Source organism: Strix uralensis, chromosome Z (genome assembly GCF_047716275.1).
Source record: "Strix uralensis isolate ZFMK-TIS-50842 chromosome Z, bStrUra1, whole genome shotgun sequence".
In the NCBI taxonomy this organism is placed as follows: Eukaryota; Metazoa; Chordata; class Aves; order Strigiformes; family Strigidae; genus Strix; species Strix uralensis.
The window spans coordinates 92573200-92601195 of NC_134012.1; the positions used below are offsets into that span (position 1 = coordinate 92573200).

General features: G+C 47.3%; 2 protein-coding genes across 3 annotated transcripts; one reads left to right on the plus strand and one right to left on the minus strand.

The window, feature by feature from the left end:
• LOC141937478 (myogenesis-regulating glycosidase-like) lies at positions 1–19340 on the minus strand. The gene is made up of 3 exons (XM_074855195.1): positions 19292–19340; positions 3077–3158; positions 1–2427 (listed from the first exon to the last, which is right to left on the minus strand). Exon 3 carries the CDS (start codon positions 2288–2290, stop codon positions 194–196), a length of 2097 nt encoding a protein of 698 aa, XP_074711296.1. The 5' UTR covers positions 2291–2427; positions 3077–3158; positions 19292–19340; the 3' UTR covers positions 1–193.
• LOC141937480 (uncharacterized) lies at positions 10479–27990 on the plus strand. Of its 2 annotated transcripts, none has more exons than XM_074855198.1 (6): positions 10479–10885; positions 20576–21046; positions 23645–23785; positions 24208–24276; positions 24829–24919; positions 25278–27990. In XM_074855198.1, exons 1-6 carry the CDS (start codon positions 10738–10740, stop codon positions 25483–25485), a joined length of 1128 nt encoding a protein of 375 aa, XP_074711299.1. In that variant the 5' UTR covers positions 10479–10737; the 3' UTR covers positions 25486–27990. The 2 variants fall into 2 exon arrangements, with proteins under 2 accessions (XP_074711299.1, XP_074711300.1); XM_074855199.1 differs by having other exon boundaries at positions 20579–21046.
• Positions 27991–27996: the final 6 nt, after the last annotated feature.

The window sequence follows — 27996 nt, forward strand, 5'->3', positions numbered from 1 at the left end:
CAAAGACAGACATTCAATATATTTTAAGAAGTAAGTTATTCTACAGCATTGCCACACAAAACAGAGGTCACAGTGTTTCCTTCAAATTTCATACTGAAGTATTTCTACTTTAAAAACTATTAAAATTCCCAGGTCATTGAAGTCATTGATTCATTAATCCCTGAGATCATTGCACAGCTGATGGAGGAGCCTGTTAGGAAACCCAGAAGAAATAGGCAACTTCATCAAAGTCAACAGGATAGTCTGTGAGCAGCACCGGGGTCTTCTCAAACAACTCCCCCTTGTAGCTGCGCCACTTGCCCGCTGGCAGGTAGACATCACGCTCCTGCTTGCCCATCTCCAGGACAGGTGCCACCATGAGGGTGTCCCCAATGAGGAACTGGGAGTCGATCCTGTGAGTGGCCTCGTCGCGGGGCGAGATCCACCAGATGGGACGGATGATGGGGTCTCCCGTGTCGGTGACCTCCCCAGCCAGCTCCAGCAGCAGCGGGGCCACCAGCGACTCGTGGAGCTCCGTGAACTTCTGCGCAATCTCCACCACCTCCTTGTCGTAGAGCCAGGGTGGGATGGAGAACTGCATGGAGGGCATGAAGGCTGACAGCTCCAGCCACCGCACATACAGCTCCCGGTCAGGGATCTCCACCGCCCCGTCTGTCTTGTTGGGGAGGAAGTTTCCTCCAATCATGTCTGGAAGTACAAATGGGTAACCCAGCATGCTGATGGTGAGCACCGTGGGGATGAGAGACTTGAGGCCGAGCTCATAGCCCCAGACAGAGTCACGGTCAATGATGCGGAAGAAGCAGGAGATGTTCTGTGACTGGTAGCCCACCCGCACCTCGGCCAGCTCGTAGAAGGGGATGGCCATCTCTGTGTAGCGCCGTGACCAGATGCTGGGGTCCGAGAGTGGGCGGAAGGTGCTGAACTGCTTGGGCAGGTAACTAGTCTCGCCCGCATCAAACTTGAAGGACGAGATGCCATACTTGTGTCGAAGCTGGCGCAGGTGGCTCTGGAACCAGTCGCGGGCTGCTGGGTTGGTGAAGTCCAGGATGGCCCCGATGCCGTTCCACCACTCCACCATGGCTGGCAGCCGCCCTGATGGCTCCTTGATGAAAAGCTGACGCTCGATTCCCACCCCAAAATTGGAAGAATCTATGTGCATAAAGGGATGAATCCACAGGGTGACCTTAAACCCATCTTCCCTTAATTTTGCAAACATCTCCGTCACATTGGGGAACTTGGCAGGGTCAAAGTCAAAGTCCCCGTAGGCTTGTGTGTACATGTCATCTATTTCAATGTGGCTGCAGTTGAAACCATACTTCTTAATGTTTCCTGCAAAATCCAGGACTTTATCCTGGTTGATATCTTTTTTGTAGAGGGCCCAGGTGGACCAGATGGGGTATCGAAAGGCATTCTCAGCAGGGATCTTGGAGGGCTTGTTGAAGTACCTGCGCACCATGTACTTGTGGATGGAGGTGACATCGGAGCCCACGCAGACCCGGTAGCTGAGCTCGGGAAAGGGCTGCTGCCCCGGTGGCGGCTTGTAGGGCGAGTCCTTGTAGCGGGCCTGGAAGAAGAGGGTGCGCTCGGTGGCATTGAAGCCCAGGTGGAAGGGCACAGAGTCGTTGATCTTGATGGCCGCCGCCTTGGAGGAGAGCCAGTAGCGCTCAAGGATGCCACCAAAGCTGTCACGGAAGGAGTAGACGTCGCTTGTGACGTAGGGCACGGGCTCTTGGTAGCCGGCCAGGTGGATGGGCCAGTGCTGGGTGCTCATCTCCGAGCCCCCGTACCAGTGGGCGTCCTCCCAGAACATGGTGTGCTCCACTGCCGGGCCAGCCGCCAGCTCCTCCCAGCGCACGCGGTAGCACATCACCGTGTCCTTGGGCTTCACCGTCTGGATGAAGAAGTTGAGCGGCCCCCTGCCCGACCGCGTGCAGCTCAAAATCTCACCCTCCTTGGAGCACGACTCCAGGTCGAGGCTGCCCGAGCGGAAGGCCAGCCGGAAGACCACCTCCCCGTGCTGGTTCCTGATGACGAAACCGTCCGCCCGCAGGTCCATCAGCTCCATCTTGAGCCTCTCCGCCTTCCGCAGGGACACCGTGTAGTAGCACCAGGCCACCACCGCGGCAATGAACAGGATGAGGCCCAGCAAGATGGCCCCGAGCATGGGTCTCAGCACCTTGGAGGGCTTCTGCTTCACCGGTGTGACATTTCCAGGCAAACACATTTCTTTAGCATCCCCTTTTTGAGTGTTTCCTTGTTTTCCCACGCGGTAGGTAATCTGACTGTCCATGACTCCTCTGAAGCATCAACACCTGGTTAGAAACTTTGCTGCTGAATCTTTTTTCTCCAACTGGTGAACAGAAATGCACGATGCTGCATGAACACACTCACAGTCTCCTTTCCAATGTCTGGCCACTCACACCTGCACTGTTATTTCATGAAACAGAGGGTTATAAACACCAAAAAAACAATTTTGCTGAGAGCTGTAGCTCCTCTCCTGCCCTTTGCAGCCCTGCAGCTTCCCTGGCCTAGCGGCTCTGGCTTGCTTTGCTCTCTGTGGTGGCAGCCTGTTCACTGGCAGCTGGGCTGAGCTTTTTCGGAGCAGGGCTGTGCCAGTTTTCCCATGACCCTCTCTTGGCTGCAGCCTCACTGCGTCCCGCAGAGCAAGGGCGAAGGGATTAAAGTCAGGCCAGAGTCTGGAGGGGAATGGGGCCAGTGAAAGGGGCTGGTACCTGACCATACAAGCTGGACATCACAAGCTGATCTGTTCTTACATTAATGATATACCCTGATGGCTTTCCCTGCCTGTCCACAAGTTCTCTGCATCAAATGCAGGCAGAGAAGTTTTGTGCTGAAATGTCCAGCCTCTGACTGCTGTTCCCCACCACCCGCCAGGGATGCAGCTGGCAAGTGATGTTCTATCTCCCTGCACTTTGCTCCTTCCCCAAGTTGCATGGGGACATGGGGACATGGGGATGCACACCCTTTGTGGCCAGCACTGCACTGCTCTGGGGTGGCTGGGCAGAGCCCTTCAGATGGCAGGGGAAACTGAGGCAGGTAGCTTGAGGCAACTCACTCTGTGCAACCAGGCTCCCAGCTTTCCTCATCGCATCCTGGCATCTGTGTGTTCTGACAGGATGAAAATTTGCAGGAGCAGCCTGCATAGAGAGGAGGAAAAAGAGCCAGCTTGTTCATCCAAGCCATGCCCAGCAACACATGCTGGGTGTATTTACCCGTGCCGCCATGACATCAGTATCTAAGTATACAGAGATGATAAGCTGCCCAGGGAGTCATTAAAAATACCAGAGGTCACCACATTTGGGATCGATTGCAGCAGCCTCCCAACCACCCAATGAGCTGCTCGGTCAGTTTCTGTAATGTGTTCTTGGGGCGAGCAAGGCTGTGCCAAGAAAAAGAGCTGGAGTGTATTAAAGTGGTCCTGGGAAAGCCCTGGACAGGTTGGGGGATGAGAGAAGAAAAGTTGCTGCTGCCCCAAAGAGATGGTGATCCGGGACAGGGATGGTTTTGGGGAGCAGGTTTGGTTACACACGCGCTCAGGCACCCTGCCAGCCCCGAAGTGTTCAGACCTGGCAGCCTCCCCGGTGCTGACCTTGCTCCTGACATGACTTTGAGGCTCCAGCTTGGGGGGGTTTCCAGCAAAACCCTGGTGTTTTTGCAAAAAACAACCTTTTTGCTTTGAAGATGTTTTTATGTGCTGGGTCAGTCTTCAGTTGCTGCCTTCAGAGCTTTCCTCCTTCCTTCATCCTTTTGCTCTCCCAGTCAGCCTGGAGACAGGACTCTCCTTTAAGATGAGCTCCACCATTTTCAAGGGTGAAAAAACCAGTAAGGGAAAGGGAGAGGGAAATAGGTTTTCCAGGACTTCTGCTTTTTTTTAATATTAAACAACACATTAAAAAAACCCAAAACACAGGGCCATCAGGACTCCAAAATCTCTACAAGAATAACGGATGTGTGGGAAGTTTCCCAGCTTTCTATCCAGTGGCTTCTCTCCCAGACAATTGCTGCTTGAAATCCCTCAATTTCCACAGGGGCAGAAGATCAGTGACAGGAAGATGGTATACAAGGGAGTCAGGGTTCCTAGGTCAAGCTGTCCTGTCCCCAGTGCCTTTTGGGTTTTCCTCCCTCCTGTGATGTGGCGGGATGCTGCATTGGTACCTCAGCCCTGCCCCTCACAGAGGAGAGGTGAGATGTGGGTGGTCGGAGAGAAGAGCAAGCACTGGCACTTATGGAGGCAAAGCAGGATGAAATTGGGATTCCCAGGATAGATCCTGTCATGGTAAGGGAGTCTCTGAAGCTGCGAACTCCTGCTTTTCAAGGCTTATGTCTCATGGAAGCATTAAACATCCACCGGCTTAGCAGACAGCCTGCTCGGAGCGATGAGAAGGGGTCCTGCTAAGGGGTACACATAGGTGACCCAAAGCCCAGATCCAACCTTTCCCTTGCTCCATCCATGGGGTTATGGCATCACAGTGTCCCTTCCCCATGAATATTTAACCGGTCCTTGCAAAGCCTCTCTGCTCCGGTGACCAGTGAGTACTTCATTAACCCATGCAAAGAGCAATTGCTTCCAAGCAAGGATGGACCGAATGCTCCCATAGCACTCTGAAAGCCAGATGTCCCAGGGATGCAGGCTCAGCTTTATCAGCCCAAATGGATCTGGCCCTACCAGTCCCCCAGGCCTTTCTCTGAAGGGAGCTGGGATTGCTCACCCCAAGAATCTAAGCAGCCCTTAGCATGCACAGATTAAACATTGACCTATCCAGCACCGTGACATGCAGAAAATGAGCTGGGACTTTAGACCCTCTTAAACAGGAGCTAAGCAAGGGTTTTGAGTGATGAAACACATGTCAGCCAGCTTGAAGGGCAGCTACATGCCTAAACCCCTTTGTGCACCTACCCTCAGAGCCTCCTTCCTCCAGACCAAATCTATCCCCAGCAACCCCCTTGACCTCTTGATACATGTGGCACAAGTTTGTCAGGCCTCAGTTCAGGTCCAAGCTGTGTGGTTCCTTAATCCTTAGATTTTTGCCTTTCCAATGTGTTTACCTGCCTGCTGGTGCACAGAGAGCATCACTTGTCAAATAACCCATCAGGAAACAATTCTGTCTTTAAATAGCTTTCTATATTAAAATTCCTTTTATAACAGGTTATCAGACACTTAGGAGTTGCTATCAGGTGCTCAGAGGGAGAGTATACAACATGTTCTAGCAGAAAGTGCCATAGGTAGCTATAAGTCATGGTCATAAACAATCTATTGCCCTGTCAAACTCTGCAAGAACTGATTAATCATTTACCAAGCCCTTTTTAGACTGTTTCAAATGGGATCTTTTTAACAGAAAACACACCCAAAGCAGAAAGCAGTTCCCATCAGCTCTCATTTCCCATAGCAGCCTGGCACACACAGGCGTCTTATGGGGGATTTATTGCTAAAAGGGCCCCCGGGGAGATTTGCTCACCATTTTTTCTGTGTATAGATGACATGAGAAAAGAGGTAACTGCTATCGCTGCAGCCAAGGACGGGGAGCAAGGGAGAGCCAAGGTTATCACATGAGCTGCCACAGATTAGCTACAAAGCCAAGAAGGCTTAACACAAGGGGGAAGTGGCTGGGGGATGGATGCAGATGGTGAAGTGACATTGCCAAGTCTGCAGTTCATGTTGTGCATGCAGGGGCACCAACATCCCTGCCAGCAACACCCAGCACTCAGGGAGCACCTAGAGCAACCCAAGGAGGTGGCCAAGGAGGGACGCAGCCAGAGTCCCTCCTGCGGAGTGGTGCACGATCCTGCTCCTCCTGGGAGAAAAGCTCCCTTGTGTCCCAAAGCAGGGAGGATATTAGCCACAGCTCTGTGTGTACCTCTCACCCCAGCTCTGGGCTTTGAGCAATTCCTGATAGCTCTAGCAAGGGCAACAGTGATGGCTGGCCTCATTGCCTCGACCCTTGGCCTGTGGGGATCTCGCCTGGGTCCTTGGGCTGAAACAGCAGTTTGGTTCATATTAACCCTACATCAGAAAGAAGCAGAGTCCAACCTGCCGGGAGGCTTATGGCTGTATCCTGCAGGGATGTACCAGCGGCATGGAGAGACCAGCTCACACTTACCAGACTGCTCTGAGCAGGCTTATTTCTGGCAGCCATGCTGATTTGGGGGTTTCCACACTGCTCCCCATTGCTCCTGATGCCTGGAGGAGTTTTTAGCTCATCTCAGTGTGAAGGTGGCTGTACAGACTCTTCTGGCTTGTGCCTGTACAAAGTGCTGCTGCAAAGCTGGTAATCCCATGCAAGACTGACAGTGCTATAAGCCCCCTGGAGCCATGCAAATCCAGCTCAGGTCTAAAGCAGAAATATTACCTGGGTTTTTTCCTTATCCAGAGGATCCCAGTCTCTCGCTACTGGGAATAAAGTGGAGTTTAGTGCACAAGTCTTTCAGTCCTAGTTGCTATAGAAGCAGGCAGTGGAAAGTCCCACACCTGTCCTATTATACGAACAAACTCCTCCTTCCCAAGCTGGCAGAAAAAAAAAACAACCCTGCAAAATCAACTTTTTCCCCATTTCAGAGCGCTCTCTGACTCCTGGGCCCGCACACAGTATCCATGCGCTGCTGCTCCAAGCTGCAAGTAGTGGCCACAGCATCCTGCTGCACGCCGAGAGCCGCTCTGCTCGCATCCTTGGGCAGGAGCTCCATCTGCTGAGCCAGTGGCCCAGGATGAAACCCAGGGAGTGTTGCCAGGATTGTCCCACGGCTGCGGGGTGACTGGTCATCGGGCATCATCCCCTGGGCAGCACAGAGCCCGTCAGACCCTGTTGCATCAGGATCAGTGCTTGTGAGGAGCACCAGGGAGTTTCTGAGGTGCCTTTCCCTGATGAAGAAGCAAACCAAGCAAAGAGTGATAAGCAAAGCAACAGGCCAGGTGAAAAAAGGTCATGTGCTGCAGCTGCAATCATATGAGCAGGCTAGGGCACAGTGGAAATATAGGAAAAGGGGGGAAAAAAGGGTGCTCTCATCTCAGGCTGCTCTGAATGAAGTCAGCGAGCTGGGCTCATGCCAGGTGAAGGAATAAGCCTGGAAGTGACCTGGTTCTGAGCTGGGCTTTCTCCCACTTAGGCTCAGACCCCTTGGCTTGCCTCAGCACTTATCCAGCTTTGACTAGTGCAATGAAAGCCCATCTTCAAAGCAGATGTGGATGGAGGAATGAATCATGATTAGTGCCAGCCAGCAGCCAGAGGGATGTGATAGGGGTCTTACTACTGAAACTCAGCCTGGTCATAGGTCAGAGACACTTCCCTATTTTTTCAGAAATTACCCCACATGGCTGAAGCTGATCCTTTCACAAGCACTTTGAACCAGGCACCCAGAAGGAAGAACCTGCAAAAGGCCAGACAGCTGAAAAGAAAGCTAATGAGCATTTGCACTTTGCCTGAAGGAGGTTACCCAGGGAGAGGGGAAGATTTCACCCCTAAAATACTGAACAACTGGAGAGCCCCCCCAGAGACTCAGCCCTCCTCACCCCAGGCACCCAGCGTAAGTTTTGCCATTCCTGTCCTGGGGTGGCACTGAGGGTAGAGGACTGAGCTCAGATTTTAAGATGCTTGCTGATGTCCCCAGTGTCATACAGAGTCTTGCTGGCTCCAAGGATGGGGTGAAAGCCTAATGGATGGCTGTGCTGTTCCTGAGCATCCCATGGATTTTAGGCTAGTGAAATAGTTGTCCCCACTTGCTCTCCCAGCTGCTGTGTGCCAGAAAGCAGTGCCTGTCCCACACCAGACAGGGTTGCATTTGGGTGTCTGGTGAGTGATCCCTGTGTTTGAAGATGTGGTGGGTTATACCATGTCCCCATCAGGAGATGAAGTTTCACCTGATCATTACTTCACTCTCATTAAATTCACCATGAGCTGCAAAATGATGAGAAAAAGCAATGCACTCATCAAACTGATGATGGAGCCAAGAACAAGGCTGCTCCCTGGGTCTCGGGTCAGCAAGGACTAACCGATGTGGAAATTACGTGACTGAGAGCCAGCAATTACAGGACTATCCTGTTCCACGTGGGAGAGACCACAGCTGGAAAGTAGCTTGCTCTCTCCTAGGAGCAGCCCAGGAAAAGCTGTGGAAACAATTTGAAGAAAGCATCCCTATGCATGAGGCTACACAATGACATAAGCAGCCAATGCATCGCAGAAGAATGTGCTTTAAGGCTACAGAGAAATTTTATATGCAAATACTTTCTTGCATATATAAGAAATAAGGCCAAAGTGGTGTCCTGAAACCCTAAAAATCTCAGTGGCTGATGCTCAACTGATTCACTTTGGTCTGTGCTGACACGTCACTTTTAGACTGACCACTTTTCTCCAGGGCTTAAATATGGCATTGGTTTCTGGGTTAGGCTCTCCTCAATCCGGGTGCTAGAAGGGAGTTCAGTGGCAGCCTGAACGTCCTGTATCTCATTAAGGGATTGCCAAAGCCAGAAAAAAAAGGATTTGCCTTTGGATACAGTGTTAAGTTTCATCTTTGGATGGAGCAGATCTCCAGATGAAGCATGTCTCCAGATGGAGTAGACCTCTGGTCCGGTGGCCCATGGCAGGCTGGTGGGCAGCAAGGAGAGCGGGTGGATTCTGTGCTGTGGCATCCCTTGTCACCCTCAATGCCAGCCAGGGGACAGCTGAGCAGAGATGCTTCAAGAATCACATTGGAAGGGAAGCCCCACCACATGCCCTTTAGAAGAAAAGTTGAATCTGAGCTGCTCATCACACAGAGGCAGGAGATCTGCTAAACATACTGGGATTGGGAAATCCTGAGCTGAAAATGGCAGGAAAAGAGTAGGGGACACACTTACTATTCTCTTAGTTTTCCCTCAGCATCCTCTATGGGTCCCTGCTGGATTCAGGCCTGGGGATAAACCAGGCTGATCCTGCATGGTCCTTCCCACACTAACACTGCAGCAAAGACCCCTGACAGCTGCCCACCTGGCAGGAGGAGGACACCTTCCTTGCACATACAGGGAAAGGATTTCTGAGTGTTAAAAAGCAATTGTGATCCAGTGGATTGGGAGAAAACTGGAATTCAGGAACTCAGAGACAGACTTCATGGCTTTGGGCAGATCACAGTCTCTACATGCCTCAGTTTCCCTTGTGTGAAATGGATGGAAGGGCCTGGAGGAGAAACACAGCAGATGTAGCACCTCCCAGGGTCAGAGCAATAGCAGGATCCATGGTAAAAGAGCACAGCGACCTTTTCACCCAGATATTTGCTGTGATGCTCTGCATCTGAAGGGGAGACACCTCTACCCTGAGCTCTTACCTCTCCTCCTTCTCCTGTGGGAGAGACACACTCACTCAGTAAACATGGTGGAGAGTGTTTGCACTTTCAATCCCAGTCATGTGCAGAAGAGTTTAACACATATGCTTTTTTAAATTAAAAATGCTTGGTATTTAGTGCAACTTGACATGTTCCCATGGGGAAAAGAAACCAGTAATCCCAAAGAAACTAGTTCTGTGGTATTCTTCTTGAGTACAGTGCTATGAGCAAGCGGGAACAACATCGCTAGGGCAAGAACTTACCCCAACCTTCCCTTTTGTTTGGCCATAGGATATCCTTCACCGGATCCACATCTGCCTGGGAAGAAGCTGGTCTGGTTTGAAGCAAGGTCCCCCCTCTGAGAGGGGAAAAGCTGACAGCCATCATCTCAGAGAGGAAAAGAGGGAACTGCACCTTTTCAAGGCTCTGACCCGAGCCCATGCCCTCGCACTGATGCTGGTGTTGTGCTGTCTTAATTTGACAGCTTGACCACTAAATGAAGCAGCTCCCAGCTCTCCAAGCAACTCCTGGTCTCACGGGCAGAGCTGGGAGTTGTGACATTGGTGACATCGAGGACTGGATCCCAAAAGTAAAAGTGAAGCCATCACTTTCATGTGTTTTTATGCAAAAGGATTAATGATGTATCTGAGTGAGAATGACCCCAGCAAGCAGGTGGGACAGAACAGTGCAGAGAGGATGTGACTGAATGGGAGCATCTCGCTATCAAACTTATAACTCTGGCTTTTCATGATGCTGTTTCACTCAACAGCCTTTGCTGCTGTCCTTGGGGAGGGGTGTGTGGTTTTCCTCCTGTGAAGAGTCCAAACTGATGCATGAAAATTCAAACTCAACTCAAGCAACCCTCAGAGGAAGCATCAGGGCAGACCCACAGTGGGACCCTGCTCCCTGGCCAGAAGCTCAGCTTCCCCTTCCATCACCCTCTAGCTCCAGGACCCTGGCAGATGGTTTTATCTCTGCCATGACCTATAATGGTGCTTAAACTCATGTCAGCAGGAATAATTCTTCCTAAAGAAAAAACGACCCTGTGACGGCACGGCCGAGTGCAAGGTTTCAGCAAGCACATCCCATGCCCCTCCCAGCACTCCTGCCGAACTTTGCCTTTTCTTGCCAGGCCAGCCCCGCATCCTCCTCTGCTCCCAGCCCTGGCAAAGGCAGCCCGCCAGCCTGCTTAGCATTCGGCTCTCACTGCTGGGAGCAACCGCGGCTGCTAAAGAGCTGAGCTCAGCGGCTCCGAGCATCTTGGTCCAGTGTTCCCCCCATCCTGGCTCGTCATATGATTTCTCCTAAGGGATAACCGCTGAGCGGGACCACATCTCCAAGCTGATCCTTTGCTGATAAGACAGCTGCCAAGTCTCCAGCACTAAGACAAAAGAGTTTTTCTCTTCCCAGCAGGTTTTTCTGCTGTGAATGACAGAGGAAGGGGGAAAAGCAAGCTGCCTGGCACTCCTCGTGGGCAAGAGGTTTTGGGGGCTTCTTCCCCCCCCACTGTGGTGGCGGACCATGGAGCTTTTCAGGCTGAGCCTGGGCTGTATTTGCCTCCTTCCTTGGCTTGAGGGTAAGTTTCTCCTCCTTCGGGGTAGCTGGAAAGTGGGAAGTGAACAGCCTCCCAGGTTTTAATCTGCTTTCCTGCTGAAGTGCTGCTTGGGCTGCAAAGCTCTGAACCCACCAGCTGTAAAACAAGTGTCTATGGGCACATTTCAAGGCAGCATTTAAAATGGGATTAAACACAGAGGAACAGGAGAGTGAAGGACAGGCTGGCAAGGTGCTGGGATGGTTTGGCCAGGGACACTGTGGCATCACGCTGTTTGCTTTTATAAAGTGCTTTTAAACTGCTAAGAGTAGCAGATGAATAGTCCTGCTCTGGGGGTGAGTCAGGCACTAAGTGACCTCCTGAGCACTTTGTTTGCTCCTGGCCCCAGCTGCTCCTTCACAGCAGAGGTGAGTGGGCTCAGAGCATGCTGGCAGCATGAGAGAGGGTGGTGGAAGGGGAACAGGACCTCGATGTGTTAGTCTTGCTCCTGTGGCAGTCAGCAGGGAGTGGGATATGCTGGGGAGCTGCAGAGTCTGCACCACTCATCTCCACGGAGCAAACTTGGTAGTGGCTCATGTTAACATTCAGCCGCTTGCTGAGGTCGCTTGAATCCTGTATCCTGCCCATACACAGGATTATTTTGAACCCAAGCAGCTTTGTTTTTGACGTGCATGGGTAGATGCGGAAAGGAGAAGTCCTGCTGAGCATCATTGTGCAGAGCCAGAGGTGCTACCCAGGAACAGCTACCCGGGAGCAGTGCTGCCTGTGGTCTCACCCATCCCACCATGGGCAGTGGGCAGCATCTATTTTCTCTAAAAATGGATGAAGTCCCTGAGCTAATACATAATTCCCTTTTATTTTTTTGCCATTGTGCCTGAGATGCCAGGTTGAAAATGACTCATTGAAATAAATCCCTGAAGTGTTTCAAGGCTCATTCCATCCCTGAAGCTGCAAGGACAGCCCTGCAGTGTTACAGGTCACCGGCTCAGAGCTTTTCAAGCTCCCTAGACCAGAGGACTACGACTATTTGGGCTGCACAGCTGGGGTGTTTATTCCTTAAAGACAAACCTCAGACTGGCAGCTCTGACCAGCTACTTTCCGTTCCCTGCTCCACAGCCTCTAAGTGCATGTTCCCTGGGCTGCTTTGAGCAGGTAGCCCTCAGTTTGCTCTGCAGCCAGCTCAAAGGAGAGGTTTGTACTCCTACAGATTTGACTTTTGCACCATCTACTGCTGGTTTTTGAACCCCAAATCTTGCCAGTTAAAGTAAACACAGTGAATTGAATCTCTCTGTTTTTAAAGCCCCAGGCTGAAGGTATGTCACTGTACTAGCGAGAGGTAAGGACACATGTGCATCTTTTAAAAGTCACAGGAGATTTTGTTAGGACCTGGAGGTGACACTGTGGTGGGATGCCAGGAGAGCAGAACAACCTTCAGGGTCTTGCTCTTTCACTCTAATACAGATCTTGACCAGTGTTAGAAGAAAGTGGTTTTTACTGCTGCTGCACAACAGGAGCCCCGTGGCTATGTTTTATGAGTAAATAAAGGAGGATCACAGGACATATCTTTTCCTTTCCAGCAAAATGCTTCTGGTGCAATCGCATGATCAGCCACTGCATTTCAGCAGACCACTAATAAAACCACAACAAGTTTGCAAGGAATTTATCTTTCCAATACCTGGCAATGCCCAAAGCAATCTCAAAGAGCAGAGACCAGACATTTTCTTGCCTGGGGCTCATCTCCCCCTGCAGCAGGCTCTACCCATCCCATTCTGCCTGGGACAACTGAGAGGTGCTTGCTCTTGACAGACCTTAGAGGGTTCAGTTTCCTGCTGGAAAAAAATTCCTGGAATTGCCTAAAATGTGGTTTCTTTGGAAAGTCCCTGCAGGCAAGGAAGGAACTGAAATGATTTCTTAAGAAGTCAAGCCTAACGGTACAATGTGTGAGGTACAATGGGTGGGTGGTGGGAAGTCGGGTACCATCAGAATCTGTACATATACAAGCAAAAAGAAAACTGCTGAAATAATACGGCATTTAACACTGACTCTCGATTCTCATGCACTGAGTGTGAGTCTGATAGTGGCTCTGCTTGGCATCCTGGTCCAATCTCATATCCTGGGGGCCACTCTCCTCCCCCTCAAGCCCACGTGCAGTGCCGGCTGCTCCCTGACTACTTGTGCCCTGCTCTCCTAAAGCTGCCCTAAGCATCTTGCATTGAAGAGACAGAAAGGCCAAGCTTATCTGATACTTCTCCTCCCCCATATAATTTTCCAGCCTCTAACTATTTTCTGCTTGGGGGATTTCCTGACTCTGGTGTGTTTAACTCTTCAGCAGCTATCAGATCTTTCCCTTGGCTTGTGCAGGCTCTCCCTAGCAGCAAGGATGCACGGCTGCTGGGGTGCAGAGCCACCTCCTGCATGCTGTGAGCCTTCCCTTGGCACCCCTTGTCCCATCTGGGATCAGTCCCTGACCAGTGAGCCCCTGCGCATCCTTTCCAGACCTCTGGATTTTATAGATCTCCATCATATCTCCCTGGAGTCTGGTTTTCCCCACATGCATCAGTTTCATGTTGACTTCACCAACCTCCTCTGCTTCCCATCATTTATCCATGTGTTTTTCCATGCCAAAACCTTCCTTCTTTTCCTGTGGGTGCTCTGCTCCCTTGGAGGCCTTTGCTGAGACACTTGGTCAAAAGTGGACCTTGCAGTAACATGGAAAACTATGAAGCCTTGTTGGTCAACCAAAGGTGAGATATTCTTAAGAAAGCAGCAATGGTTGGGAAAAAAACACAGCCCAATGTGATTGCCAGAAGCAACAGCTGGGAACTAGTCTTGGAGAGACATGTGACTAGAAAATAATCCGAGTGCAGACCAAGAAGTATTTGCAATCAGGTACTTGCACTGACAAGTCATTTGCCAGGTAATTACTGGCAGTTACAAGAAGGCTTTGTTGACTTCTCTATAAAAATGACACAGCTTGATAAGAGACGATCTGCTGCCCAAAGTGATGAAAACTGTGCTCCCACAAACCCAGAGCTCCTAGTTGCCAGGTAGCTGCTTACCCAGCTCCAGTTCTGCCTGTTCTGCTGGGCCCAATGGGCGATGCCTGTTTCCTCACCAACAGGGACTCACCAGGCTCCATCTGCCATCATCCTCTCCATAGGTAGATTGGCCACATCCGCTGACCTCTCACGGACATTTGTGTCTCTAAATTTTACATCCAAGTAAGCACAGTCATAGGCTGAGGGAGGACCGGGGCAAGATAAAGCTAATGTTGGTTCTAGTCAACAGTCTGTTTTGCAAAAAAAACCCTAATCTCACCTCCTGCCATGCTGGTCTTGGGCATAAATTCAGGCAAAATAGACAACAGAGTGCAAATCTCTCTGCTTCCCTGTGCATATCTGGACTTTCTGTCTTTGACCAAACACATCTGGGTCACCACACCCCTCCTACGACAGCAAGTGCCTTACAGCTGTTTTTCATTTCTTCATCCCATGGCCCTGGGCTGTTCTCCTGCTCAGGCAGCAGGGAGGGGCTTGCTCCCTTGAATGGAGGGAGATCTTTTCACGAGAAGGAGTTACTGCTGGACTGCACTCAAGTCTGCTCCTGCTCACTTATTCAGGGCCTTGTTTGTTGATACCTGAAGCATCTCAAGATGCTTGCTTCAGTTAGATTCCATGTAATGTTCCTAAAGTGATCATACAGGGCAATGTCTTGCACCGAGCTCCATCTGCACAGGGAACCCTCCTGCCTTAACTGGGAGCTTCCCTCTTCTGCTACTGCATCATCTCATTCCTATCTGGTCCTGGCCCTCTGCAGGAGGTGGAAACAGCCTGCCGGCCCCAGGGCAGCTCAGAAACAGCTTCCCCTCCTGTTTAGAATTGACATCATGGCAGGAAATTATAATTTTAGGCCATCGCAGTGAATTATGCCTGCTGACATGGCTAGTCACATGGAAGTCCCTTCTGCCTTCATCCAACATCATTCTACACTGCCTGGTTTTGTAGATGTGCCACAAAAACCCAACTCTACATTTAGTCCTGAATTTGAATCCTGGTAAGGGATCTGGATAGAAAATGTGGTAGCTCTGCATTACCAGCACGAGGCCCAGCAGTGAGGACAGGATGGCAGGGGAGGTTAGATGCTGTGCTTTCCTGAAGGGAGAAGGTCCCACAATTAGTACCAGGGTAGGGAGTGGTGGTGGTGCTCAGTGTCTGAGCAGCTAAAGATGGCTTTCCCTACATTCTCTGGTTAAATTTCTCTTCTTTTGGACTCAGGCCATTTCTGGTAGGATCTAGAGTCTGTCATGGCTGCTTTTAGAGCTAGGGCAGAGACCAACATTTCTGGCAGGACAACTTGAGAGTATGGGAGTCTTCTAAACCCTCTTCCCACCTGATGCCCTTTGAACTGCTGCAATAGTCCAACAAGACTAGGGGACCCCAAATCCTGGGAGAACTAATATTCACAGGGAGTTATGCAAGGAGGCAAACATATGTAACGTATATGAGAACAGTGTGGGTCAGTCTCCATGGGTGCATGCTCCATAGAGAAGATATGATCTACTGCAGCAGTGAACAGTGGAGGCAGATTAACCTGAGCAGGAAACTCTATGGCTTGTTTCACCATAACTCAGGCTATGGCACTGCTGGCGCCAAGTTTTCTCAGCCACAGTGCACGTACCCCTAGTGCTGTGCTCATTTTGGGTGGAAGCAGCAGAGACAGCTTGGAGACATTTCTCCAAGCCACTGTTGCCACTGCCTGGGGACTTGGGATGACCTGCTGTCATACGGTGGTACCTAAGAACAGCCACATTTGGGAGCTCTTCTGAGCCACAGGATGTCCTCATGAAGCAGTCCCTACAAGGTGCCGTGGCTGCCACAGATGGATGCCAGCCTTCCAGGACAGGTAGAGGCAGGAAAAGGTAAATTCCTGGCTGTGACTCAGCAGTCATCTTCTCCCTACAGAAAACACCTACTTGGCAAGAGAAATTGAGCTAATTGAAGGATTTTTCCAAGAGTCAGGAACCCCACCAGGGACGGCAAAAGAGGCCAAAACAAATGCTGAGGTTCCCAAGTGACCTGGAGTGTTCTGGGAAGCTGTGCTTGCTCAGCTCTGACTTACCCCTTCCCTCCAGAGAGCCTTTAGAGGGAGCAACCCATCCCCAAATGGTTTGCAAATGGATTTGATCAAGACATCACAGGCACTGCTTAGAAACAGCAGAAACTTTCCCAGCCAGACTGGGATCACTGGTAACCAAGGTTTTGCTGGTGGCATTACCTTAATTAGGAATGCTGCATGGTTTTTTCTCCTAATCCTACAAGGAACAGCATGTCCCAAGGGTGTCCATGCTGCAGAGAAGCAGTGGGGGCTATATTTGCTTGCTTTTCTTTCTTGTAAGCAGAGTGGCAGTATCATAGGACAAATGAGCTGACATAACTGCCTTTGCTAGAAATTGTTTATTTTGTTCCTAAAAATACGAAGAGGCCAAAATGTTCAAGCATGAGCAGCTCAAAGCAGGCATCTACTCAGGCTCTATGGGTAAAGCTGGCATTTTCCAGAGACACTGAGTCCCATCCCCAGGGAGTACACTGGGTGCTCTGCTTACTCCAGGTTAACATTCCCAAAATGTTAGGGCTGATGGCCTTATTTGCTGGGCTGCTGGACAGTGGGACTTGGCACTATTGGGGAAAAAAAGGTCATTTTGCCTCCTGAATAAGGATTCTTGGTGCCTGATGTGTATCCCAAAGTAAATATACTCCAGTTTCATATGTGGGTCTACCCCTTATGACTGTGTGAGGCATGTGCAGTGACTGCTGCTGGTTACCTGTATGTTGCTTACTTAGATAGCAACATCTCAACCTCAGGAAAGCAATAATGTATGGGTAGTGGATGGTGAGCCTGTACAATGGACACAGACTCACATCTTGGTTGGCAAGGATCACATGAAACACCACAAGAAAAATCCCACTGTTGGTAGCCAGCTTTACAGGTAGCTCAGTGTCACTGTCTGTAAAGAAGACACTTGGACCACAGTTCAGAGGAGAAGAATTATGGCCCCAGGTTTGCTGCCACCCCGCCGTGTAATGTTGAACTAAGCAAAGTTTAGCTAGACCTCTGTTCCCAAGCTGTAAAATGGTAGTTATACTTTTGGACCTCAGCTATGGCGTGAAGATAAAAATCTATCAATAACTTGGTGTCATATGCTACTGAGGAGCTATACAAATCTCAAAGGAAAGTTGCAGTGTTGGGGTTCCTCAGATCACGTGTAATTCCCATGGCAGATGGGCTGCCCTGAACCTTCAGTGGGGTGAGTCTCTGCAATGTGAGACCTGAATAAAACCAAGAAAGCTAGTAGAAAGGGTCAGCTCAAAAGTGCAAAAGGCTGGTAGATAACATGGGGGCACATGATGCTTGCTGCTAACATGCAGGTAACACAGTGATTCTTTAGAGAGGGATGTATACCACCAGGGACTGTACACAGAGAACAAAACACAAATCTGCTGGCTGGGTTAAACAGCAATCCTCTTCAAAATTTTTTAACAAATGAAACTTTCAAATGGATAATCATTGCCAAGCAAAGAAAAGGAAAAAAGGAAACAAAACGAGACCCAAAAAACAGAGAAGCTGGCATGTTTAATAACAAAACCCATAAAAGAACATATGAGGAAAAGATTTAGAGGAGATACCTAGGGAACTAGAGTAAAAAACTACAAATAGAAATTTTCAAACATATCTGAAGTAGAAAGTCGGTGGGGGTAAGAAGGCCAATAACTAACTGACATAAATGTAAGGACAACCAAAGCAGGGTAGGGTTGAAAGGCTGAATGGATTATTGATGTGGTGTTCACTTCAGGCATGGTCAGTGAGGTCCTCACACTCTGCAGTCTGAAGATTGTAATCAAACAAATTGTCAACAGATAAAATTTTAGGGGAAAAAAAAGATAAATAATCTGTGGCAAGTGACCAGCCCATATGGCATTCACAATGAGCTACAGGAAAGTAAAGGTGACTTATTTTTAAACTTCTAAGAAGTATGTAAACTATTACCTAAAGCAGCCTCAGCACCAAAGGACTGCATTATATCAATTGTGTTCATCTTAAGAGGGATCATTGCACAGTCTGGGGAAACACAGGTCACTTGGTTTGCTTTCGACATCAGGCAAGTCAGTAGAAACAAAGAACAGAATTTTCAGACACACAGATAAATGCAAGAAAAGTCAGTACAGCTTTTGTAGTGGGAATGCCTGACACCCACGATGGCATCAGTCAGCACATAAACGTGGTGAGCTGATCTAAACCTTGTGCTTGCATTTGCAACAGGCTTTTGGTAAGATTCTTTCACCAAGGCCCTTAAGAAACTCCATTCTGATGGAGTAAGAGAGACACTTAGCCCACAGGCTGAAACAAAGAGGTGGAATAAGTTGGCAATGATGACAGCAGAGTGGAGGTATCAGCAGATGCCAACAAAGATCAAAAGGGGTGAATAATGAGTAATTAAGTTTGTTGATGGCACAAAGTTATTAAGAATAACCAAAACTGAAGCTGTGCGGAGCTACAGAAGGAGCTCATGGTATTGGTTGAGGAACAAATTAGTTTTTGAATTTAAGAGTTGAAAAATACAATACAGTGTACATGGGCAAAACCATTTTAACCATAAATACCCAGTGATGCTCTCTTAACTAGTTGATACATTTTAGGAAGGAGGCACTGGCATCCTTGCTGTCTTGAGTGAGCTCTTTACTGATTCTTACCGACTTCCCCTATTAGCAAATGTTAATGCCCAGTGCTGGAGACAGGATACTGGGCTCAGCTGATATTTTATCTCACCCAGCACAGTTCTCATGTTCCTCTGTTCCATGCTTATGCAGCTCTCAAATTATTACTTTGGAAATGCGTTTCTCCCAGTTAAGATAAAGCAAAAAGGTGAGAAACCTGGATTCCAGGTCCTAGAAAAAAACATGGTGGGGGGATTGTATCATCCCTTTGGATTTTCTAAAGATTATTGGAGATTACATATGAGGCATTCCTCCTGCCTTTGGAAGCTGGCAGAAACTCAAGCCCAAGGTGCATTAAACACCTTCCCTCCATCCAGCCCTCAATAAGGGGTAAAGCGGACAGGACTCACAAGCTGTCCACAGATCGCCCTGGAATTTAATTTCCATTTAGGCACATTGGCTTGGCAGGAATTGCCTGGATCAGTGGCTACCACAGGTCCACAAAACTCAGTATCCCAGCATGGACACATCCGTCCTCATCTCAGAGCCAGCACAGGATTCATACCATGGTTTCTGGCTGCCTCTCCCCATGCATTCAGGCTGAGCAGAAGGCCACGAGCTGTTTCTGATTTAACAACCTCCAGGCACTATAAATCTAGCAGACCCCTAGAATTTCCCGAGAGAAAACATAAGAGCTCTTTTAAGTTATTGTTCATACCTTTCGTATTGTGTATTGTCTTCTGTTTACACCGTCAATAGTTTTTTCAGGTACTGAGCCAAATCTTGCTGCCAGGGAAAAGTATTGTTCTTTTCTTTGGGAGGGGAAACTGCAGAAATAGTTGTTTAGATAAACATCAGTGTTCGTGTCTAACATCACTTTTCTGTCTCCTCTTCCTTCTCTTGCTCAATACTGTACGCTGATGGGGCTTTTATAACTCTGGCTCCTGGGGAAAAGAGGAAAAAAAAGTCACCACAAAAGCTGGAGTTACCATGTGGCAATTGTAATTAAAATTAAAGGATTTCTTAGAATGTGAAGAAACTTGAAACTTTTATTTCTATCCTGCTGTTTCAGGCATAAAATACACAGCAGAAGGTACACCCGTGTCAGTAACAGATGGTTTAGTATTTAACATTTTGCTCAGGATGTTTACAGGCCACACCTAATGACTTTTTACCAAAAACAAAGGCATTTGTCCAGCTAACAGGATGATATCCATCCCAAGTTATCAGAGATGTTGAGACCCATTGCTATTAAAACATCAGGCAATTACAGAAACTGCTTCAAATTGTGTGTTTGCTGTGGGTCAGCTGTAATGTCTCTCTCTTACAAAGCGATGCTTAAAAATGGTACCTTCATGCCTGGGGAAGCACAGACCAATGTCAGGTGTGCTAAATTCAAGTTTATTTCAATACTTACATGAGCTGTGTCAGCCAAGTACTTCCAGACTTCTGATGGGGTATGGTTTTATCCCAGAATTGCTGTAATATCACCAGAAGCTACTTAATGGAAGCAGTAGCCCAAGGTGGCCTAATTTTCCCCAGATGAATAGCAGCTGAGGAATTCAGGGGTTTCAATTGATTTTTATATGAAAGATTTGATCCAGACAGGGGCAAAAAAACCCCAAGCCATCTAATTATTTTGGAGGGAGGGAAGGATGGGTACCTATTTAAAGCTATAACCAGTTGAAATATTGAATTAAATATATATAGGCAGATATTTCCTAACAGTACAACTTTTCAAAGATGGTGAGTTTTTGCCCATTAGCTACATGGGTTACTTATGTCATTGTTATTTTTCTCTAGTATTGCTCCTGGCTATTTGCACACCCTGTATTTTAAAGAAATGTCATTCTGGGGAATTAGGAAGCTGTGGGAACTGTTCATCTAGGCATGCCCATCCAGGAAAGGACTGGCGGGTTACGTCTCCCCTTCCCCAGGGCATTTACAATGTCTCAGAAGATGCATTTGCCTCACACATGCACATGCTCTGATTGTACTGCAGTAGCAGAGGGACAAGGCTTCCTCATAAGGAACACCCGGCTGGAAAAGTGCATTCGTGTCTCCCACCACGAGACCAACCGCATCAGCCTGACTGACTGCAAGGTGCAGTCCCAGCAGCAGCAGTGGAGCTGGGACCCCGCCACCAGGACCATCGTCAGCCTTCGAACAAAGCAGTGTTTGTCAGCCCACAAGACACGGGAGTATGCCCTGGTCAAGATGAAGCCCTGTGGGGACTGGGAACGCCAAGCGTGGTCCTGCAGCAAGAAGGGACACTTGACTCTGCAGAGCTTGAGCTTCCACCTCAGCACCAAGGAAGGAGGCCACGAGCTCTTTGTCTCAAGGGAGAAGGGCAAATTCAGCAGGTGGAAGACTTTAGCAAATGAAACCATCTGTGCTGCTGCCCAGACAGCAGCTCCGAGGCCCAGAAAACCAACACAACAAGCTGTAGAGACACATGTGTGGATCTATGAAAGTAAGATGAGGTAGATTTAGCATCAGACAACATCTAACCTTACATGTCATCCAAGCCACCTAACACCAGGCTTGCATCCATCATTCTAACTCATGTTCACTTCAGCCCCATCTGGAGAGATACCAAATGGCTCCAGGTCAGCCCAGCTACTTGATACCACTCATTTTCAGTAGTTGCTGTTCAGTGTTTTCTGGAAAACATGCAAGACCTTACAGGATCAGGTCTCTAAACCTCAGCTGCATTTCTGATGACAGGCAAAAGTCAAGTATTTTGGAAAGTTCACCTGTATTGGTGCCCAGAGCTAAGAATAGATGGAATTGCTTGAGCCTCCCAAGTCCAAAACAACCAAGGAAGTCCCATAAAGTCAGGTGCTTAAGATTTTGAAGTGGCTTTTGGTACTTTGTACTTTGGATGTCATTTTTGGTAACAAGAAAACAGGAGGCAGCTGAGAGCCTCTTTTAAACTTGTATGAATTATTGAGAAGCAGCTACACTTGAGATGAGAAATTGTTGTTTCAGTTTCTAAGCAACACACTATAGTTATTTCCTGACAGACCCCAACAGTGCACCTATCACTAATGAAACCACAGTTCTAACCTTCTTCCCATGCTCTCATGATCCTCAAAAGTGAACCTCACTCCTGGTGCCTGATGTAACCATAAAGAGATTAGTGAACACAGCAAGTAGTGGGAGGTAGTTAAAACGCTGCCCTCCCTTTGCTTAAAAAAACCCTAGAACATGACATCAAAAGTTATAAAAAATCTGGTTTATATTATCAGTTTTATGGCCTTGGCCTCTGCTAAAAAGAATCTAATCTTTGCCTTTATGAGTCTTCACTATCCTCTGCCTAGACTGGGCACAAAAAGGGCAGAAACCCTGGTCCTCTCAGAGTTTTATGTGTTGGACACCAGGCTAACAGACATCAGGCATAGTCATTGCACCAGGATGTGACTGTCATCATTTGTCAGATGTCCAGTGAAGCCCATTGCCGACCACTGATAAATCACGGTGCTATCTGTTTCCCTCTTTCATTTAGTCCCTTATGAAAAGGAAGGTGGTTTCAGGACTTTTCTTGTGAAGTTGTGTGCAGCACTGAGATCTGAAAATCACACTCAATTCCTCCCCTTGTCCTCTTCTCCTCTCCCTTCTTCCACTCCAAGGACCAGAAAAGAGCTGGCATTTGTAATGACTCTTCTGTGTCCACTCTGTAGGTGATGAGGTTCCCAACCTTCCTCAGGGAAAGTTATTTCCTTTACATGAGGTTATTCCTTATTTTAAGGCTTGATGGGTCCAACAAGATTTTCAGCTTTGCAGAAATGAGTAAAGAGAAAAAGTGATGAATCTGGTTGGCATAAGTAAATGGATTATGAGTATAACCTTTTGACACAAGGAGGCTTTATCTAATTTGAAATTAAAAGACATACAATAGCTTTTTTGGCTATTACATGCAGGTAAGATGGCCTTTTTACCGAGGCTTTTAATTAACCAACTAGAAGGTTAACATGTAGTTACCACAGTAGTCACAAGTGTTAATGTTTGTTTAATATGAAGGTAAATACAGCCAATACAAATTAGATACCATAACAAGCTAGTTAAATATAGGCTAGGAAATGCGTGGAACATTTAAGATATGGGAAAAAGTCATGTGAAAAGGACGTTTGCATTCCCCAAGGCAATGTTCCTGGCAGCCCAGGGCTGCCTCCGAGCCAGGCTCCCCAAATAAGGCTGGGAGGGTAAACACAGAGCAGGCTTTGAATCAGGTTGTGCCAGTTAGTGTGTCTTGTGCAAACTGATAATTTTCCTGTCAACCCAGAGTTCAGAGTCTACTGGAGGGAGACTCTGACTACTCAGTAACAACATCAAAGTCCTGTGTATTTGTTTAGGCCTTTCTTATCCAAGTTTCAGTTGACCATTGACAGACAGCTTTCACTTCAGTGGGTTATTTTCTCAATAAATTACACCCCTATACCTGTGGATGCTCGTGTGACAGGAAGGGATGGGGTTGGGATAAGCAGCAGGGAGCCCTGCAGACATGGGTTTCTTGATCTTGCCATATGCATCAGTGCAGGAGAGGGGTGACTATTGTTGTCACAAGATTTCCCACAACCTCCCCTCTAGCAGTAGTTGCTACCCCACATACCCTACTTCTGCAGTAAGACTGGCAAGGCAAAGGATGCCACTGAACTTTGCAAGAGATATGGAATATTTATCACCCTTTTCATCCCATTTCGTCATCTACTGAGTTGGCAATACCTGTGATGCTTCCATTTGCCTCTTCCTCACACTTCGTCCTTTAACAGCTGGTGTTGCACTTATACTTTTCAGACCAATGACCTTATTTAACACCAGAAAACAAGCTCTGCTTTGGCTGTGGCTTCCATCTTGAGTGGTTCATTTCATCTTTGAAATCTGTGAGAATAGAAGGCCCCTGATGCACAGGAGGTGATCGCTATTGCACCATGTCTTGTTCATCTTGTGGAGTAGAGGACTAACACAGCAGGGCTGGGTTCCCTTCCCTTGCTGGGCACTGACCATATCCAGGTTTCTGTACAAAATGTAAATGATAATCACACACATCTTTGCTTTATTTCCTTCCAAGCTAAAACCATTGATTCATCAAAGATCGATGCCATGGACAGAGAAACTTCTGTGAGCTTGACTGACCCACCTCTGGCAAACAAATTTAACAGCACAGTGTCTCCAGCAAAGACCAAACAGGCATACCTCCCAGCAAATGAGGGTAAGCACTTTTCTGAATGCATATGCAAGAATAGCAGGAAGGAAAGTATGGGAGGCATCTAGAGGTTACTCAGGTATTTTCAGTGGTGGTAAGTACCTGAGTACTTTTGAAGAATTTCCATGTCTACCACTGAGTGGTTCAAGGCTTTGCTTTCACACAACATGTTGCGATGCTTACCTTGACGAGCAGTTCAGTGATACGGCCATAGTCTTAATATGGAGGCACAGCCATCAGATGTTCTAGGAGCAGAAAATTATCTGTGGCTGGGGAACGTTGAGGAACAAGAAAGTTTTCTTCTCCCTTTTCCCTTTCAGCTCCATACAAAGGGGATTTGTAGTTACAGTGCCCCAGGATGAAGTTGGAGTTTCCTTCGGTCCAACAGTGGAAGCTGCTAACCTGAGTCTCTCTGCTTCTTCCCCTAGATGCATCCCACAATCACTCTAAAAAGCACCATGGAAATCGAGGGAAAAATGCTGGGGCCAGGCTTGCAGGTAGGTCTGGGGATCAACCAAAGGAAGAATAGAACAAGTGGATGAAGGTTCATCAGTGCACCTGACCTTCCCATCAATGCAAAGTTACATTCCCCTTCGTCCCGAGGATGCTTGGTAGGGAATAAGGGCACCAAATTACCTGTCAGAAAAACTCCTCTTAAAGATTAAACAAATCTTCCCAGGCCTGGAGTACAAAAGTGACTAAAAACATGCAAATGCTTTGTCCCAGCTCACCAGGAGAAATAGATACCCACTAGAACTGGTGCCTTCCCCCAGCCCTTCTTATTTCATATCACAGAGCTGCAGAGCGGAGAAGCATGAATAGTTACTGTCTTCCTAGCAAGAAAGAAAACTTTTTTGTGGCCATTTTCAATAGAGGGATGCTGTGCAGTGTAAAGCAGCTGTAAGATGTTTATCTTATGGACAAAGCACTTTTCCTGTTATCTGCTAGTCTTTAGGGACATTACAGGTGTTTTTTGAAGCAATCGTGGCTATTGCATAAGAATGGGGATAGATACAGCAAATGCATGATGGTTTTTTATACCCTTTCAGGCACCAACTGGAAAACAGCCATGCTGGTCCTCAGCCCCTTGGCATTCATACTGGGATTAATAATACTGACACTCAATGTTCATTACAACAAGTAAGTGAGATTCAGGTTCATTCAGTTTGCCACTTCCCTGTCCAGCATTTCAAAACAAGTCTTGATCTTGTCACCCTTCCCTATCCCCCACCTGAAGTGTCTGGCTCTGAGCAGATGGGTCTGCTCACCCATGATGTAACCCTTGATGATTTCTCCTCTCTGACACCCTGTTGCTCCCTCCCACTCACTAACCCGTCCAAATGCAGCTGCTAATGTTGGCTCCTGCTCTACTACACACCTCGCACAGTCTCTGAAGGTTTAGGGAATGTGGGCACTATGGTTGCAGAACCAGTTGACATGGGGAAGCAACCAAGTGACAGGCAGATGCAGTTATGTACCCTCTTCTCTCTTCTCCTAGGAAAAAGAAAATTCTTTCTGCTCTGAAGAGCTCCCCAGACAACAGCAGCAGAGCTGACTTACGGGAGCCGTCTCCCTTGCGAAGAGGTCCCCAGCCCTACCTTCCACCATCTCGCTCCCCTTCCTTGAGGCATGGAGAGATCCTCATTGAGTGGAAAGATGGGACTGTCACTCCTCTTTTTGATAATGCCAATTATCAAATGGACTAGCTCCAAATTAGCGGAGCTGTTGTTCCATCCTGTGTCACTCTTCCCACCAGGAGGAGTGCCACCATAGCCAATCTCCTCCCCAGACTTGTTTTGACAGGGAGTTGTAAGCGCTGTTTGAGGTTTTTTTAACACTTGAGAACAATCTCCTTGCACAGCACAAGGTTGAAGCAAGCAGAGCAGATTGTTTGGTTTGCATAGGCACACGCTGCTTAGCTCTTCCAGAGCTGATTTAACCCCTAACAAAACCCAGATCTAGCTAAATGAAGCCGAGTTTCTCACCTGCTGCAACTGTCCATTGATCTGAAATTCTAGTTACTGAGCATATGAAAAAGTAAGTCCTTGGAGCCAAGGTGTAAGGTGAAAAACAGAAGTCTTGATGATCCTTAAATCCTTCTGAAGATTAGCTGTCAACAGACACAGAAGGCTGTCAGTTACTTTGCCAATGTGAGAACACAACTAATAAGCACTGCCTTCAGGACTCAAAAGATTAGTCTCCTCCAGATATCTGCCAAAATACTCCTCCCACTAAGTTATCAATTAAATAATAGCAAGCAGTTTTTCTAACTTAAAAGGAGCACTCCATCGTTCTCTCTGCACCACTGCGAGAGTCCTGCTGAGAGAATGTGTTTCTCAAAATATTTCCATATTTAGGATGAATTGGACCTTATTATAACACACATCCTCTTTCTTTATGTAGACTGACACATAATGTCAGTGGTGCTTATCAGGGATATGACATTATCCAGCCATTTTATACTAGTTTCAGTCCCTGATTTCCTATAGTCATAGAGAATAGTAATGAACAGATATACTGCTCCCATCTAGAGCAGTAATACAGTGGGGATTTTTTTCTAGAAAGGATTAAGGCGCAGTTTTCAGCCTTTACACATCGTGTTTGAACATAATTACCTGTGACAGTCACACTCAATCCTGATCTTTTCTCAGTGAAACTTGCAATGTCTTAGTGCTTTCCTAATATTAATGAATTTATGCTTTCCTTCTCTCTGATCTTGTGATGATGTAAACCACAGTCATGGCTATAAATCAGGAACTAGCTGGAGAAGGAAATAGTAACACCAGGAAATTACAAGTATGAGCTGCATCAGTGTATTTGTTCAGTAGAGCAAGGGAAACCATATTCTAACCTGTCTCTCACTCAGGCTTTCTACCACCTAAATTAAGTTTTTGTGCTATTTCAGTGGAGCTTGGACTTCTCCAGAGTTTGATTTTATTTAACCTAAGGCAGAAGTAAGGTCTCTAGGGAATTTAAAGCTCTGATTTTTTTTTTTTTTTTTTAAACATAGGTCCACAGTCTGGTAAAAAGTTAACTGCCATGAGATATTATTATGACCAGAAACTTAGCTGGTCTCAAGAAAGAAAATACAAACCTTATTGGTTCAGGGCATAAAAATCACAGAGGTTGGAAATAAATGTCTTCCCCAGGCAGATTATTCCATAATTATTTACTGGAGGGTTTCCCACATGCTTCTTGGGAAAATATTTTACTACTAGACATGGGCAGAGGAAGAACTCTTTCTTCACCAGTGAGCAATGAACACAAACAAGAGTCAGAATTAAATTCTATCTTTCCAATGTTTCCACTTTAAAACAAATCCAAAGACTTTTGGGTCAAGTTTCCAAATGCATAAGCATCATTTTACACACAAAATTTGTGAGAATATATTCCGTACATAAATCGCTCAAAATGCACACGCTGTGCCTCACCAATTATCAGTTACATCCCTTTTTCTACCACAATTAAGATGCCCTCCTTTGAAATTTTGCCCAAGGAGCACATCACCTCACAGTGATTACAGCACTTGTTACCCTCCAAGACCTTCACACACTTTGAGAACAGTATGTATGCAGTGCTATTAAAATGGAAATATTTACTTGGAGTTCAGCTAATGTGCTTTCCAAAGCAAGAAGTGCTTATGATCATTACTGCTGAATGGGCAGAACAGACGACTTGTTAGTGACTCTCTATAATTCATACTTAATGTGCTAATCTTGCTTATAAACATGAAGGCAGTAACACCACTGTTTACAAAGCACTGATTAAATGGTAGCTCAAACAATAATAAAAAAAATAAAGACTGTGAAGCAGCACAGGCTTTTAACTATTTTCTCCCCCTCTCTTTTACTGGTTGTTATCTTTTAGTTATTTCTCACTGGTTTACCTACATTAGATGCTAGAGACTGAATTTTCCAAGGTATGGACAGAGGACCTGAAGGTGTGAGTCTTCATCACAAGACGTCTTAAAAAGCACGTTAACCAAACATCCATCAAAAAAGACTCCAAAATATTTGATTCTGCATTAAGGCTGGACCTGGTGACAGTAGGAGACACTTTCTATCCTCTGCTTCTTAAGCTAGCTGAGAAACACTCAGAACAATTGCAGAACCTATGTGCTGTTCACTCTCTGCCATCACCTGAATGCAATGCTTGTAAACAGTGTTCATGATCAAAATAAAACCTGACTGTAAAGTGGAGAAACACTAAAATTGTTT